Source organism: Cololabis saira, chromosome 9 (assembly GCF_033807715.1).
Source record: "Cololabis saira isolate AMF1-May2022 chromosome 9, fColSai1.1, whole genome shotgun sequence".
Taxonomy (NCBI): Eukaryota; Metazoa; Chordata; class Actinopteri; order Beloniformes; family Belonidae; genus Cololabis; species Cololabis saira.
Genome location: NC_084595.1, coordinates 6,439,828 through 6,456,572, shown reverse-complemented (window position 1 = coordinate 6,456,572; position 16,745 = coordinate 6,439,828). Strand labels below are relative to the sequence as shown.

The 16,745-nt window shown below is 45.7% G+C and overlaps 1 protein-coding gene across 3 annotated transcripts in view; it reads right to left on the bottom strand.

Moving 5' to 3' along the window:
* tet3 (tet methylcytosine dioxygenase 3) overlaps positions 1 to 16,745 on the bottom strand; it is a 57,798-nt gene that overhangs the window by 30,270 nt on the left and 10,783 nt on the right. Inside the window, exons 1-2 of one of the 3 annotated variants that reach the window (XM_061730356.1) lie at positions 15,028 to 15,292; positions 14,317 to 14,376 (exon numbers count right to left, since the gene is read on the bottom strand). Coding sequence is in view for 1 of the 3 variants with exons in the window: in XM_061730355.1 (XP_061586339.1) it covers positions 14,317 to 14,376 (60 nt within the window). In the remaining 2 variants the exon portion in view is untranslated. Of the gene's footprint in view, positions 1 to 1,522; positions 1,866 to 14,316; positions 14,377 to 15,027; positions 15,293 to 16,745 lie in introns of those variants that run through there. The other 2 variants (XM_061730355.1, XM_061730358.1) reach the window with 2 other exon arrangements.

Genomic DNA, 16,745 nt, shown 5'->3' with positions numbered 1-16,745 from the left:
CTGGCCCTTGTGAAAGGAAAACAAAGCCAACGTTACTATGAGAATGCAGTTGCTGACCTAGCAAGAGGTTAGCATACTGAAATAATGTTACATTTTGTCTTTTTGTGTACAAGAAACTGTCCAGCCACTTTAAACAGTGAGAAATGGTTTGTTTTTTAGATAGAGTACGCTCAATGGGAAACATTTATGCATTAGAACTGCAACTGCAAGAGTGCTAAGAGCCACAAGGCAGAGATGCATAGTTCACTGTACGAGTATACAAACTAACATCAAGCCAGGTGAAGGTCTCCCATCTCCATAAAATAAACATGGATTACTTACAAATGTAGAGTCACATATAATTCTCTCATATATGGCCAGAAAATAAGAAGATGGCCTCTGTGTGTGTGAGAGTAGAAGTGAGAGTGCCATCCAGCTTCACCAATCATTGAAATATTACTGGAATGAGCATTTTTACTAGCTAATCACCAGACAGCCAGCATGCTCGGGTCTTTTGAATCCACCTCCTGCACTGGGTGTTTGGCGGGGATCTCAGCCGGGGGTGTGAACACTATTGGCGAGAGGTACTGAGGGGTGGAAGAGGAGGTGTGGGGGTGGCAGCGAACAGCCGGCATGCAATACGTGAGAGGCCCCATGTCTGTGCTATCAGTGGCATCAGATGGGAAAGAGGAAGGGGTGGGCAGGTAGCAGCAGTGTGCAGCAGTTATGAGAACTGCAGTGTGTCGAAACAGGGTGACTGCAAACCAATATCCCGCAATCATGCTGACACCGTGTTCCTCAAAGCTACATACACAAAAAAGGCTCCACAGAAAACAAGAGACACGTGGGTTCCAAGAGCGAAATGTTGAAAACAAATGGACCTTTTTTTTATAGTAGATAGCAAAAACCTCAACACGTGTGAATGAACAGTTCACTGAAATTGCACATCCTTTGAACTTTGAGGCAAGTCTAGGACAGAAATGTTGTTTTGACACCTGCAGCGCTCCGCACCTGTACGAGCGGCGGCACGGCCCGTGTGCTTGGTCAAATATTTACACCACGACAGAGCCAAGTGTCTTTGTCCTCCCCTATAGTCATGTTACTATTTCACACAGAAACAAACTTCACCCACACCTCAATGTGTACACAAGAGCAACAACACATCTCACCGGGTCAGATCTCACCCAACCTGGTGAACCAGACAGTCTCGAAAGTCTTTAAACAAGCCGTCTATTTCATGTTTGTGGAGGTGCAAACCAGTTTATCAGTGACACCAGGGGAAGGGGTGTGGGGGGTCGCAAAAAAAGGAGACAAAGCATTAAAGGATAGTAGTGGTGGCGCTGAGGGGGTTAAGTGAGGCTTGCGAGTAGACAGCTGAACATAAATCCCACATACACAACACCACCCCAGCCTCCCCCTCGTCCTCGTCCGCCTCCTTCTTCCCCCACCCCTTCCTTCTTCGCCGCCGTGACGAGCAGGAACATGAAGCAGAGACCCTGACAATATTAAGCCAGCTGAGAGGATCTTACGCCGCAATACTTACGCCTTCTCAGACGTCCAGACGGAGCTGCCGGTCGAAAAGCAGAGGGCAGAGGGCGAGACGGAGAGGAGCATGAGACTTGATTGCCGGTATAGGGATCCACGAGCGAGCGAAAGCCGGCTTCTGGGTTATATTCCTTTTTTCTTCCCGTCTGTGCAGCGCGCGGACACGGCGAGCGGCGAAACACACATGCACGCGTTCACACATCCACACGCAGCCGGCCAAACACACACGGCACACCTCCCCCCAGCACGGCACACACGTTTCTCATTCTGTGGCCTCTTCTTACAGCCAATGCTTTCTGTTCTCTCCTTTTTCCTTTCTCATTATCTCTGTCTGCTCCTCCCTTCCCTTTTTCAATATCCTCTTTCTTTCTCTTGACTATACATGCAGTCAGCTTCTCCTCGCAGCCCCCACCTTCCCCTCTCTCTCCTCCCTCCGTTCTCCTCCCTTGTGCGGCCTCCCCCCCCTCCATCTCCTCTCTCTCTTCTGTGTGTGCAGAGCGAGAGGCCATTATCTGAGCCACAGCGGGCACGTACGATGGAATGGAGGAGTGTGCAGTGAGCAGAAACAGAGAGAGCCGAGGGGTGATTTCGCTAGCAGCAGCAGCAGCCTAGGAAACAGCAGCAGCAGAGCTCTTAACAATGAGAAAAACCCTCTCTCTGAGTGTATCCACGCCCTTCAGAGCTCTGCTGCATTCAGTGACGTGACACATCAGGCTATATATGTATGTTTGGTTTTATCTGCAAAAGCCCAAAACTGACTCTTTCGCCGGTCGCTGAGCTTTTCTGTTTTTCGACTGCAGAAGCGAAACAGCGGCCGTCAAGCGATTAGACTGTCTCAAGTCAGAATGGCATCAACGGGCGAAGGAAGAAGGAGCAAGGGAAAGCAAGATTAGATTTTTTTTTTGCTTATGCTCTCCGCAAATGACATCTGCTTTTCCTTGCTGCGGTTTTGTTCTTGTCTTTCCGTGTTTAGATTCGGCTCAGTCCTGAGCCAAGGGAAGCGCCGGCGATAACGGCTCTTCAATCTCCATTCTCTTCTCTTCCACTTGCATATCGGTTCTTTCATTTCTCGCCTGAAATGTAGCAGTTCAGTCTCACGTAGGTGGCGGATAACTGATCCTACACTCGGGCTACGTGCAACGAGACTGTTGGTTGGGACGTAGGTGAGCCGGCTCGCCGATTGCTGGTCCAATCCTCCAAGATCCAAAGGATGCAGCTGAAGCAAGAGATGGTCAGATTTCTGCCCAAGAGGAAGTTGTGGGTCACTTGATGGCAGGCTAGTAATCCAAAATCTATAGCGTCAACCTGCTCGGCTACACTGTGGGAAGAAAATGAAGAGATCGAAAACAATATGCAACAATTCGGCGAAGGAGCAGCCTGCGTTGGGCGATGGAAAAGGAAACGGCTGATGATAGTCGGACGGCGAACAGAGGGGGAAGAGGATGACGTTACGGCAGTAAAGGAAGATACTGAGGAGTATGAAGACGACAAAAGGGAGGTCTGTAGAGAAGTTCTTTGGACTGATTCTGTGACTGGACAGAAAATCTTGATGAAAAAGGCTGGCGTCTTGTCGCCAAGTGAAGCCTCTGTCCTCGCCCGTCCACCAGCCTACGATGAAGCATTTCTCTTCACATTCTCTCCTCACCATTACTCTGCCTTGGCGTCTGTGGCATTATCATTATCAGCATCGTCATCGCTGCCGGATGTTTCCCTCTCGCCCGCCTGCCGGCTGAACGGCCTTGTGGTCCTTCTCTTCTTTTCCTACCACGCAGGAGTTTTGGAGCTGATTGAACCAGGAGGAGGAGGAAGAGGAGGAGAGAGGTGGCCATGGTCGTCTCCCCCGTGCAGATCCTACACTCCTGCGTAGCACTTTCTCCTGCATTACTGAGGGTGTTTCGCCTACACCGGGCTACGGGTAGATTCAGCAGCCTGTCCCCTACTTCACCGGCTCTGTCTGTCTCTCTTGGTCTCCCTCGATCTCTCATTTTTCTCAGGCTTTTTCCAATCTGTCTCCGCTTCCCTCACTCGATTTCTCTCCCCTGTTTTAGTTTTCTCCTCCTTTCTAGCATAGCTTATTGCGTTACCGCTGTAACACTTTCAAAAAGCGCTGGCTCTAAATTGTACGCTGTCTGGCCCCGCTGTAGCCACACATATTTGTATATGCACACACGGATGAGCGTCGGTCCCTAAGAGAAACACGGCACAGACGAAACTGTCTAAAGGAAGGAGAGGAGAAGTAGAACATCGGGTCACGTGACCGCGCAGCACCAATGAGCGAGGGGGAAGCGGAGAGAGCAAGCGAGAGGTAGGAAACACATGCGGTGATGACGCAGCCGCCCCGTCATTAGCGGTGTCTCCCACCAGGACACTCGCCTCCGCCGCCGGGTGGGCACATGCCCACTCTCAGCACACGCGAGCGGACACTCGAAAAAACACTCCACTCATTCACCTGACCGGCTCTCACTCCCCCGGCTGCAGTGACGCAGCGTTTGCTCGCTCCAGGCTCAGCTTAACCCCTCAATCACAAATCCTCCAGCCCGAGTCCCTCGCTCACACCGAGAACCGGAGTTCACACGCAGCGTTCACACGCAGCGTTCACACGTTTGTTTTCATAAAACAACAGCTTAAAAACACCTTTGGCAAAATCAGGAGTAAAACTGAACACTCAGGAAGCAACGCCGGTTGAAGACGGTAGCATTTTTAAAACGATGAAACTCAATGTGAATGATATCATCATCTCCACGCTAGGAATGGGTGATATTTTACCGTTCACGATAAACCGTCAAAAAAATTCCCCACGGTAAGAATTTGTATCTCACGGTAAAAACGATAAATTCCCGTTGGTGACGTTTTTGTGTAAAACTGATTTATGGAAGGAAGGAAGGAAGGAAGGAAGGAAGGAAGGAAGGAAGGAAGGAAGGAAGGAAGGAGGAAGGAAGGAAGGAAGGAAGGAAGGAAGGAAGGAAGGAAGGAAGGAAGGAAGGAAGGAAGGAAGGAAGGAAGGAAGGAAGGAAGGAAGGAAGGAAGGAAGGAATGAGGAAGGAAGGAAGGAATTAGGAAGGAAGGAAGGAAGGAATGAGGAAGGAAGGAAGGAAGGAAGGAAGGAAGGAAGGTAGGAAGGAAGGAATGAGGAAGGAAGGAAGGAAGGAAGGAAGGAAGGAAGGAATGAGGAAGGAAGGAATGAATGAGGAAGGAAGGAAGGAAGGAAGGAAGGAATGAATGAATGAGGAAGGAAGGAAGGAATGAGGAAGGAAGGAAGGAAGGAAGGTAGGAAGGAAGGAATGAGGAAGGAAGGAAGGAAGGAAGGAAGGAAGGAAGGAAGGAAGGAAGGAAGGAAGGAAGGAAGGAAGGAAGGAAGGAAGGAAGGAGGAATGAGGAAGGAGGAAGGAAGAAAGGAAGGAAGGAAGGAAGGAATGAGGAAGGAAGGAAGGAAGGAAGGAATGAGGAAGGAAGGAAGGAAGGAAGGAATGAGGAAGGAAGGAAGGAAGGAATGAGGAAGGAAGGAAGGAAGGAAGGAAGGAAGGAAGGAAGGAAGGAAGGAAGGAAGGAAGGAAGGAATGAGGAAGGAAGGAAGGAATGAGGAAGGAATGAGGAAGGAAGGAAGGAAGGAAGGAAGGAAGGAAGGAAGGAAATGAGCGAGAAAGAAAGAAAGAAAGAAAGAAAGAAAGAAAGAAAGAAAGAAAGAAAGAAAGAAAGAAAGAAAGAAAGAAAGAAAGAAAGAAAGAAAGAAGTATAAATTCCCGTTGATGACGTTTTTGTATTGGTATTTTTTTTTTATCGTTATCAGGATAAATGCCAGAAATTGTCGTGATAAATGTTTTAGTCGATCCCTACTCCGCTCTACTACTACGCTCGTGAGGTCAGCTCTTCCAGCACATGACACGCAGTGACGTACAAGACTGTGACACATCTGATCTTCCATCGGTATTTACAGTAAGACTACTGGATTGGAACACACAAAGATGATTCATAAAGAGTAGAGGAGGTTGTCATTTCACATAAAACGTTACTCGACATTTCAGGTGTTTACCATCATTACGTTTTATCAGTAGATAAAAGAACTGCTGAAATATAGACACGACCGACGGGGACACGGGGCTTTAAAGTGCTTCCTCTTTAAGGGTATGGATGACGCTGCCTGTCACACTTCCTTAAAACACAAAGCTGTTGCACGTGACAAAACATCTATAAGAACTCCATTTCACTTTGCAGGACTCCAACACTTCAAGATATTTAATATAAGAGCAAAAATACCTCTTATTCTATCTTTCTTTAATGATGAAAGTTAAATCCCACTTACGGTAACTCTGCAGTAGCCCGGCATCGAGAGAGAAAGTAAGAGAACAGTATAACGCGAGGCTCCTAATCTTCCATCAATCGCTTCATTTCACAAAGTCGTGAAATTATCACTCAAACGAATTGTCTCCCGCCCTCGTTCCTCTCTATTTTTCTCTCCATCTCTCTCACTTCTCTGCCTCACGCTCTCTGTTTCTCAGCAGCATGGAGGAAAGGTCTCGGTTGTAGGAGGGATGACTGACAACAAAAGTCCATCCTCGGCAACTGTGTTGAGCTGGCTCACAGATGACTAAGCCTGATTCATCTTTGTCTTTTCTTCTCAACAAAGTCCTGAAACAAAACCCTCAATCACTGAAACTAGTTGTTTTTTTCTTAAATGTTATCGGCTCATCGCCAGTAGGAGGTCTGGGTTCATTAAACAAGCAAGAAGTGCTGGATAAAAACAACAAAATGCTCTTTTGTTTTATTTAAATGATTTTGCTCTAAGAGCATATCATTCATACAACGGAGTATTAGGGACAAACTAAGAAAAAAAAAAAGGAAATTACGAAAATAAAGTCATAATAATATGAGAATAAAGTCGTAAAATTGCGAGAATAAAGTTATAATGTTGCGAGAATAAAGTCGTAAAATTACGAGAATAAAGTCATAATTTTGCGAGAATAAAGTCGTAATATTTTGAGAATAAAGTCGTAATATTTTGAGAATAAAGTCGTAATATTACGAGAATAAAGTCGTAATATTTTGAGAATAAAGTCGTAATATTATGAGAATAAAGTCGTAATATTACGAGAAGAAAGTCGTAATATTAAATATATCATAAATATATAAATATAACGTCACAAGATGCTCAATATTCAACATTTTAACACACTCTTCCTGTTAGAGTTCTCATAAACTACCACTTTATTCTTGTAATATTACGACTTTATTCTCGTAATATTACGACTTTATTCTCATAATATTACGACTTTATTCTCATAAATTATAGACTTTATTCTTGTAATATTACGACTTTATTCTATTACGACTTTATTCTATTACGACTTTATTCTCGCAACATTATGACTTTATTCTTGTAATATTACGAATTTATTCTCATAAATTACGACTTTATTCTCGTAATATTGTGACTTTATTCTCATCATATTATGACTTTATTCTATTACGACTTTATTCTCGCAACATTATGACTTTATTCTCATAATATTACGACTTTATTCTCGTAATATTACGACTTTATTCTCGTAATATTATGACTTTATTCTCGTAAATTTGCGACTTTATTCTCATTATATTATGACTTTATTCTAGTAATTTCCAATTATTTTTTCTTTGTCTTAGTTTGGCCCTATTACTCCGTTGTACATTTAAAAGGGAAATTATTTTTTTTATTTTTTTTTGTTGCCAGTGACTAACCGACTAAACTGAAATGTATTGATCGGGTCATGAGGGCTGCCCTTTCCCCCCTCGCAGCTCTTCCTGTCAGCTGACACCGTCCTCCAGCGCGGCTCCCGTCTACCTCCGTGCACCCCCACCCCCACCCCGCCGTCCTGCAGTCTAACATCATCAAGGTCATCTGATCTCACCCACCCCCTTCCCATTTCCCTTTTCTGTTTCTGTATATTTAACTCTCTCTCTCTCTGTGTCTCTCTCACACACACACAGACACACACACACATTTTTCACATATGGCATTCAGGACACAGAAAGAAGCTCCTGAAAGCTCCTGCAAAAACGCCGTCGACACACGCACAGGCCAACTTGAACGATTTTTCTTGCACACATGCGGCGCAGTCGCTGCACACACACTGACGGATTGTTCAGCGAGGGTCACCGGGTTTATTGGTGGGTGGGACAAAGAGGCTGCAGGGCACATTAGGTTTAAAATAGTAAGAGTTAAATGCAGAGTCTTTCAGCGTGACTGAACAAGCAGGACAAATATCTCCCCGAGATCCCCGACCAAAGCGGCGACTGCTTTTGCTTTTGTAAGTGTGTGTGTTTTTGCAGGTTATTCTTCCTTTGTCTTTGCCGCTCTTTGCAGCGGCAAAGACACGAGACGGTGTCTGGTTCAAGGTGTGTTTGGGTGTGCGGTACAGTGTGGAGTGTGGAGTATCCAGTCTGAGTCATATCTCCTGACATTCGGCACGTGCAAGTAGGCACGATTCACTCAGCTGGGCGAGCAGCCGTCCCCCCACTTAGCCTCCTCCCCGTCCCCCGTCCCCCGTCCCACCCCCCAAGCCCTTACTACTCCTCACAAAGAGAAAGGAAAGACTGGCGTGAGAGGGAGGAGAGGGAGAGGGAGGGGAGGGGAGGGACAGAAATGGAAAAGTGGTGATAGCAGGATGGCTGTTAAAAATTAAAGAAAAAGCAAACAAAAACAAAAAGGGAAAGGGCTGAAAGTGGGAGGGACATTTTTAAGAGCTAGGTCTCTTTGTGCTTGATGTTTTGGGAAATGAAATTAGAGGAAGGGAACCAACAACCAATGCACAGATTCTGACAGGAAATGTTGGATCTGACACAAAGAGATGGGCCGAAAATGCTGCAAACAAAACAGGTACCGGTGCAAAACAAACTGCCCGCCTAAAATAAGAATGAGATCTAAAAGCAGAAACCGGACATTGTAGTTGGAGATGCTGGAAATAACTGGAACATTTGTGACACATATGAAAGCCTGAGAGACCGGGTTGGTTTATTTTGGGTGGTAATATTTGGTGGTTAAAGCAGAGATTTCTCAGAGAAGAGAGAGAAAAGCAGGAGAGAGAACTCTTGCAGCCCTGCACGGTGGAGAGTTGCCAGGCTCGTCTCTCCGGGCCGAGCTAAGATTAGCTTCCCATATGTTGGAGCCAGGCATCGCCAGACTTAAAGGGCCAGTACGCCGCTGTGCCCTTTAAAAAAAAGGCGCTGCACACACTCCTAAATACACAGACCTGCACTCAAGGTTAAAATGCTCCTACAAAACACTTCAAAATGAGACAAGTTGACAGCGGTTGATCGCTGGGTAAGATGCTGAGTGATTCAAAGCATTAATTCATTTAAAAACACAGTACTCTGTTTCAATAGTACGCGATTAAAGCTACAACAGCTGTTGTGCTGTATTACATAAAACCTGGCAGAGGCCGGGTTGCGGAGGGATTGGGGATTGTGTAAACTGTGAGCCCGCTGGGAGCTGCAGAGCAGCCGAGCCGCCAGGGAAGTGAGAGTTAAAGAGCTTGAGCAACAGCTGAAGGGCTCCTCCCTTTCTCTTCCCATTCATTTTTTATTAACTGCGGCACCAGGCGGCTGACAACCTCCCTCGGACGAGAAGCTCAGACACCAGCAAAGATCCCAGCGAGCTGGCGGGCAACGGTCCGGCTGCAGGAGCTTCAGTGTTCGGTCATGAGACGTGCAGACGAAACAAAAAGACGTGCAGAGCCGAGAAAGAGGCAACATATCAATGATTACGAGCCCTGACGCTACTGACGTTCAGACCCCGGGATCTGATGCTTTAATGTCCCTGATAGGCCTGTGTTGAAAAAAATCTATTTTCTGATTCTAAATCGATTCTCATATTAATTCCTAAAAATTGATTTGTATTTCTAAAGATCGATTTTTTTTTTTTTTTTATTAAATTTTTTTTTTCATCATTACAACTTTTGGTTATTTTTTTGTTTATCCCCAAAAAAGGAATATTTTGTTGGACACGAGAATAACTGGTGCCATGTTTTTGCCTTTAAATATGTTTAAAGGTATGAAAACATTAAAGTGTTAGGTTATAATTGCATAAATTGTCTATATTTCATTACTTTATATACTGTCTTGGGGTTACATTTGCAAAAAATGCTAAAAACCAAATGCTCAAAAATTAAAAACCAAAATAGACCGAAAATGGAACAAATAAAAACAGAATGTGGGAAAAAAATAAAACCGATTTCATCCGTCTCTGTTTCCTCCCTGGATCTGTTTGATAATTCTGACCCACGATGTTTCTAAAGCAGTTCTATCAGCATTCTGGGAGCTGATTGGTCCTTGGTTTTTGCCTGGTGAACTTTAATCCCAGTAGTTTTTAAAACTCCTGAACTAAATTAATTCTTTAAAGAAAATGCTGGACATTTCAGCTTAAATTTCTAAATGTTATATTAGTTCAATGAAGTTCATATTATCTATATTTACTATAGCTTGTTTGGTTTCTCTGTTATCGGACACGGTTTGTCATGAAATACCTGAAAAATGCTGGGTGCTTCATGTCCAGCTGTGTCTGGTGACAGAATAAATCAGACAAGCTAAAATAATTAGTTTACTGCTTGAGCTGTTGCAATTTCTTTCTTTTTTTGCACTTTAAATGGATATTGAAATGCCTATTTGAGTTATTTATTTCTTAGTTATTTCACAATAATTATTGTGAAATTATTATTTCAATAGTTATTTTACAGTCATATAATCCAGGAAACACTAACCCAAATCAATATCGAATCAAATGGTGATAATCGATTCTGAATCTTAAGAATCGGAATCGAATCGATTCTTGACATTTGAATCGATCCCCAGCTCTAGTTCCTGATTAAAAAAAGGTTTTTTCAACGGCTTAAGGAAGCTCGTTGAGGGGATTCACCTTTGATACGACAGGTTTTATTGCCCGTGAGCAGCTGATTGTTGCTCGTTGTTCGTGTGCAGAAGCTGCAGGCCAGACTAAAAGTGTTCAGTCAGCTTTTTTTAATGCACACAATGGCTCACCTTCGGTTTAATCTTGAACTTCAGATTACCGATGCCGTCGGGGTGAAGGGCAATTTGACACAGTTGTGAAAACAAGTTCAAGACACAACAAATGGAGGAGCTCTCTCATCATAGTGGCAGGACCCGCACTACGCTAAGTAGAGAGGAGCGAGCAGATGCTTTCAGATTAGATCCCATTTCATAGGTTTGCGTGCTGCGTGAGAACTTGAAATGCCTGTTATTAGACGGCTTTGACGAGGACCTTTGAACAAAGACAGGATGCGCTGGTTGTTACCTCGGAGTAAACAGCTTCAGATCAAGACGGCATCATTTTCAGACTCAAAGAAACATCTATTAGAGACCAAACTTGACACGGTAGTGCCATAAGTGTACGCTGCACCGGCCTGTTTAAGCCCAGCTGTTCAATAACTAGCTGTGTAAGTAAGTTCAAGACTTACTTTAAATTAAATTCACAGGTTTATTCTTATTCAACTGGACAATCCTCAGATCTTCATCCTCCTAAATTTCTCACCTGCAGACGTCAATGTTCGGTGAGATTTAGGGACTAAATTGTGGAATGATTTTTCCCACTTGGCAAAGACTCTTCCTCTTTGAAATGTTACAAAAGAGTCTGAAGGAACTTGACTGCTGTTTTGTAACTGCTTTCCCAATGTATTGTTGTTCATGTATGCGATATTTTACCGTTCACGATTTACCGTCAAAAAAATTCCCCACGATAAGAATTTGTATCTCACGATAAAAATGATAAATTCCTGTTGATGATGTTTTTGTGTAAAGATGATTTATGGAAGGAAGGAAGGAAGGGAGGAAGGAAGGAAGGAAGGAAGGAAGGAAGGAAGGAAGGAAGGAAGGAAGGAAGGAAGGAAGGAAGGAAGGAAGGAAGGGAGGAGGAAGGAAGGAAGGAAGGAAGGAAGGAAGGAAGGAAGGAAGGAAGGAAGGAAGGAAGGAAGGAAAGGGGAGAAAACGAGGAAGGAAGGGAGAAAAGAGGAAGGGAAGAAGGAAGGAAGGAAGGAAGGAAGGAAGGAAGGAAGGAAGGAAGGAAGGAAGGAAGGAAGGAAGGAAGGAAGGAAGGAAGGAAGGAGAAAGGAAGGAAGGAAGGGAGGAGAAAGGAAGGAAGGGAGGAGAAAGGAAGGAAGGAAGGAAGGAAGGAAGGAAGGAAGGAAGGAAGGAAGGAAGGAAGGAAGGAAGGAAAGGGGAGAAAACGAGGAAGGAAGGGAGAAAAGAGGAAGGGAAGAAGGAAGGAAGGAAGGAAGGAAGGAAGGAAGGAAGGAAGGAAGGAAGGAAGGAAGGAAGGAAGGAAGGAAGGAAGGAAGGAAGGAAGGAAGGAAGGAAGGAAGGAAGGAGAAAGGAAGGAAGGAAGGGAGGAGAAAGGAAGGAAGGGAGGAGAAAGGAAGGAAGGAAGGAAGGAAGGAAGGAAGGAAGGAAGGAAGGAAGGAAGGAAGGAAGGAAGGAAGGAAGGAAGGAAGGAAGGAAGGAAGGAAGGAGAAAGGAAGGAAGGAGAAAGGAAGGAAGGAAGGAGGAAATGATTAAGGAAATTAATCTTGTGTTCTTTATAACACATGACATTTTAATAACTTCAGTAAAGGCTTCAAATAAGCCCATTGGGTTTTTTGCCTCTTCCTGCACCTATAGTATTTATATTTGATATTTCCTGTATATTTTTTACAAACAGTGCAAAACAATAAACAATAAACTAAAAACTGTATCAGTCCAGACGGGGAGCCGGGCGGTGGAAACCTCACGAGCCGTAAATACTGTACATCGAAAGCAGACGCCGAGTGGAAGAGGTGATGTCAAACCCTCCACTTCCTGAGTCTCTACCATACACCAAACCGCTTACTACACACTCACACACACACACACACACACACACACACACACACACACACACACACACACACACACACACACACACACACACACACACACACACACACACACACACACACACACACACACACACACACACGTGGAGCCGGCTAGCTGGTCATGTGACCGACCTTGAGTGGCGGGCTAAAATTAAAGCGATGATGTCACTCGACGTTGCGTGTTGCCACGGAAACTAGGCCGGCGTTAACCCTTTCCGAAGGAGGACGGGGGGATTCCACGCTCTCGCAGATAAACATGTGATTAACAAACAACCCATCTGCCGTCAAGAGATCTCTCGTCTGAAGGTCTCTGATCCGTCTCTGACTCTTTCGCACCTGCGCTCTGCGTGAAGCTCAAATCACGTATAAAAGAGGAAATCCTGTGCTTAGCCGCAAAGAAAGGAAAAAAAAAAAAAGCAACAAATGTGGTATGTCTGACTTGTAACTTGTAGCCGTAGTCTCTTACTTTTTTTTTTTTTTTTTTTGTACCTTGAGGAGCAAAGAAAACTGCGACGTGAAAGCAAAATGAATCAAATGAAGAGTTGCCCTGGCTCGTTTTCAAGTCACACACAGATCATGTACGTGTGAAGGCTGAAAATACTTAATTACACACTGTAACTTCTTATGTCTTCTCGGTATTATAACTTCCTATTATTTATATGGTCTAAATGAGTGCCCTGGGTTTTGCAAGAGGGTGCACTGTGTTTATTTCTGGGGAAATGTGTGCGTGAGAAACACGGCTTGATGAGATAAACACTCCGCCCAGGACATGCAGAGCAAACTCCCAACAGGAGACACGGGGCCGACGGCGCAAGCTTGTCAAACACAGGAAAGGACACTGTGATGATTGCGTTCCCTTTAAACCAGATGGTAATCCATACTTTTGAAGATAAAGCAACTGTCTACATATGGACGGTGATTAAGGCAGGCTTAAGAGTGAAGCTGGCTGCAAGTACAAGAGATCTGAACACACTTATGACATATGAAACTAACAAACTAACCTACATTTCACATCACCGTAGCGATGAGCAAATGTCAAATGTCGAGTTTTTTGTCACTTCCTTTCTGTGCACATTCTCTGGAAGTCGAGACAAACCTCGCTGCCGTCTCTTACAAAGGCCATGGCAAGATTAACTTTATTCCGTCAACACGTTTGATGCGTCTTCGTCCCTCCTTTTCCACATAAACACTCCAGCGAGCCGGATAACGGCAGCTGTTTTAGCGGCTCCACGCCACAGGTTACTACGCCCGACCATCAAACCTGTGCGCATGCGTGACCCACTAACTTTTACTCCCTTTACCTCATTTGACTCCAGAAACCGAGGAGAAGGCAGGACGATCCCTCCCCGGCTCCTGAGCCGGCGCGCCAGCCAGAGTTCCTCCTCCTCCTCCTCCCGTCTGAAACTGGTCTCTCGCATCTACACATGCCTGGCTCTGGCACCAATCAGCGGGCAGCGTGGGACTTTTAAACCCGACTGATGCCTCTGCTTCAGCGTGAGCCGCTCGGCTCGCTGTGGCTTGAAGATAAAGCCAAAAGTGGCCGGAGTTTCTAACCGCCGGCTCGTGAGCGGCAGCTCTAGGAACTGATCTAACGTACCTGCACGTTAGTCGTGATGTACCTGTGTTCCATCCGGCAATCGTTATTGGGGGGAAAACAATCACAAGACACCTCGCAGATGTCTTTCTCTGTTCCAGTAGCCACCGGTCCATTCCCGGAAAAATACACACCGAAATGAAACGAGGATGTCACAACAAACGGCGATGAGGAACTGCTCGCTATTTTACACCTCAAAGAAAGATATGAGGCAACAGCTAATAATCACCCCGGCCAGATTCGATGGGATAACACACACATGAGTGAGAGACGACGGACACAACGGCACAGAAACATGAACCCGGTGAACCCCCGTCTTACCTCCACCGCTACTTCAGGATGTCCCGAGCAGCCTCGACTGTTGTCTTCGAAATATTCCACCTTTACAGCCATTGATGGGAACGGGTGAGGGAGGTGAGAGAAGGAAGCAGAGAGAGAGAGAGAGAGATGGGAGGGGGGTAAGAATAACAATCAATACAACAATGCGACAAGGGCCTGTTCAAAGAAAATGTTCCACCTTCATTCATAGCTGTGTGGCATTTCTGCCAATCCTGCCCCCCAACCCCAGCAGGAATCGGACAACATTCGTACAACGTTGGGATTTTTGCTTTGATTTGTGCTGAAAACAGTGAGCCGGCACTTTCAGCATCAGAATGAGGTTCAGTTTCCTTCACACAATTATGTAATGTCTCTCTCTGGACCCGGTGCAGCGTTCAGATGTTCAGATGTGAGTTCCTTTCACAGCCAAAGGATGTTTAGAGAGCAGAGCAAAGCGGAACGTGCACGAGTGAACAGTTAAAGCTGAGACAGAATGGATGGAAGTGGCTTATTATGGTTAAAAGCAGAGCATCCTCTTAATGAGGACCGACCCCCGCCCCCCCCAACCCCTGGTCTTCATGGCTCCGGCTGTCTCAACGTGAAATAATGTGTTTTGTCTCAAGCTGCTGCCCCTAAGTCCCGCCAACCCCCCGTCCGTCCGTCCGTCACCCCCACCTATCAATCCCAAAATAGTCTGGAGTGCTGAATATTTACCCTGCGAGCGTCGGAGCTGCCGCGGTTCGTACTCCTCCGTCTGCCGACCAAATCCCCATCAGAAGAGACTCCGGCTCCCCCTCGTCCCTCTCCTCACCCCGATCCCTCTCTCCCTCTCTCTCCTCTCTTTCTTCCTCGTCTCTCTGCGTCTCCCCACTTCTCAGTCTCTCTCTCGTCTGCGTTCCGGCGGCCCATTCAGGAAGCCATCTTGTGTTTTTAATCAGCTTTTACATGATCCCTCGTACGCACGTTCTCTTTCTCTCTCTCTCTCTCGCCCTTGCTCTCTTGCGCTTACCCCCCTCCTTCTGTCTCTCTTTCTCTCTCTCTCTCTTGCTCGTATGCCAATAGGTCTACCGCACTCACGTGCACATACACAGAAACACACACACACATACACGCGTTTTTGTTTTTTTTTCACTATGTACCACCAATCGCTCCTTTCCTCCCACTCGTATATGTATTTTTTTTTGTTTTTTCCCTCCTGCATATATGATGTTGGCGTACGTTCACCCGCCCCCTCCCCCCATTTCTCTTCAAGCATATACACTCATGAACAAATCCATACACACACACACACACACTCGCGAGCACAGAGCTCGCCCGAGAGACGTCACACTAGAGATAGCACACAAAGGCGGTCTGTCCACCAATCAGAGGGCGGGCCGGGCGCTGCTGCTAGGCTGAAACTGAAGGAGAGAGAGCGTGTGTGGCGAGAGATAGAGGGAAATAGTAGAAAGAAGATGTTGCAAAAAAAAAAAAAGAAGTCTGCGAATATATGTGTGTGTTTGTGTGTGTGTGTGTGTGTGTGTGTGTGTGTGTGTGTGCAGCCTCATAAAAGAGAGGCTGACATAAAGAGACAAAGTGAAGGTAGGTGGGAGGTGTGTGTGTGTGTGTGTGTGTGTGTGTGTGTGTGTGTGTGTGTGTGTGCGTGTGTGTGTTGGGGGGATGGGTCCTCTCTATGCTTGTCAATTATCTCCTCGAACTCGCCTTCCCTAAACAATGCCTCTGGTATGTGGTATCACTGAGCACCATCTGTGTCAGGGCTGCCTGCAATAACTGGACTGGACTGCACAGCACAAACACACACACACACACACACACACACACACACGTGCTCACACGCACACCCTGCAAGGGGCTACGAAAGAGAGGCAAAGAGCAATGCAATTACAATGCCCCGCGTGCTGACTCAGGGCAAGGGAAGGGGCACCAAACGCCACAGGTTTTTATGCACCGTCACCAAGGCGAAGCCGAGCCGTCAAAACTTTGCAAAAGGAGCGGCTTTGATCTTTTTTCCTCACGTGATTTGCAAAAGCAAACCCCATGCAGAAACATTTTCAAGCTATTATTTTAAGGGAAACTGTCAGATATTTAGAATTTTTTCCCCTCTAGTCTTGGTGATAATGACATACCGGGCATATTTTGGAGGCCTGCGTCCACAATGTTTACATTCTGAATGTGAAAGATCATCTCCGACATCACGGATCAGCTTTTGCAAGACCGTTGAGCAAAAACCACAAAAGCAGAGGGGGAAATTACTTTGTCTGCATCAGCAGTCAGGTACCGCAGAGAAGATGCATTTCTCTTTTTCACTAAAGTCCTCGTCACAAAAAATAACTGTCACCCGTCCCGTTTTTGGGGAAATGAGCTGTTCGACGATAGCAAACGGCAAAGAAGCAGCAAACCCTTCCGTTAAGACATGAAGATAAACGATGTAC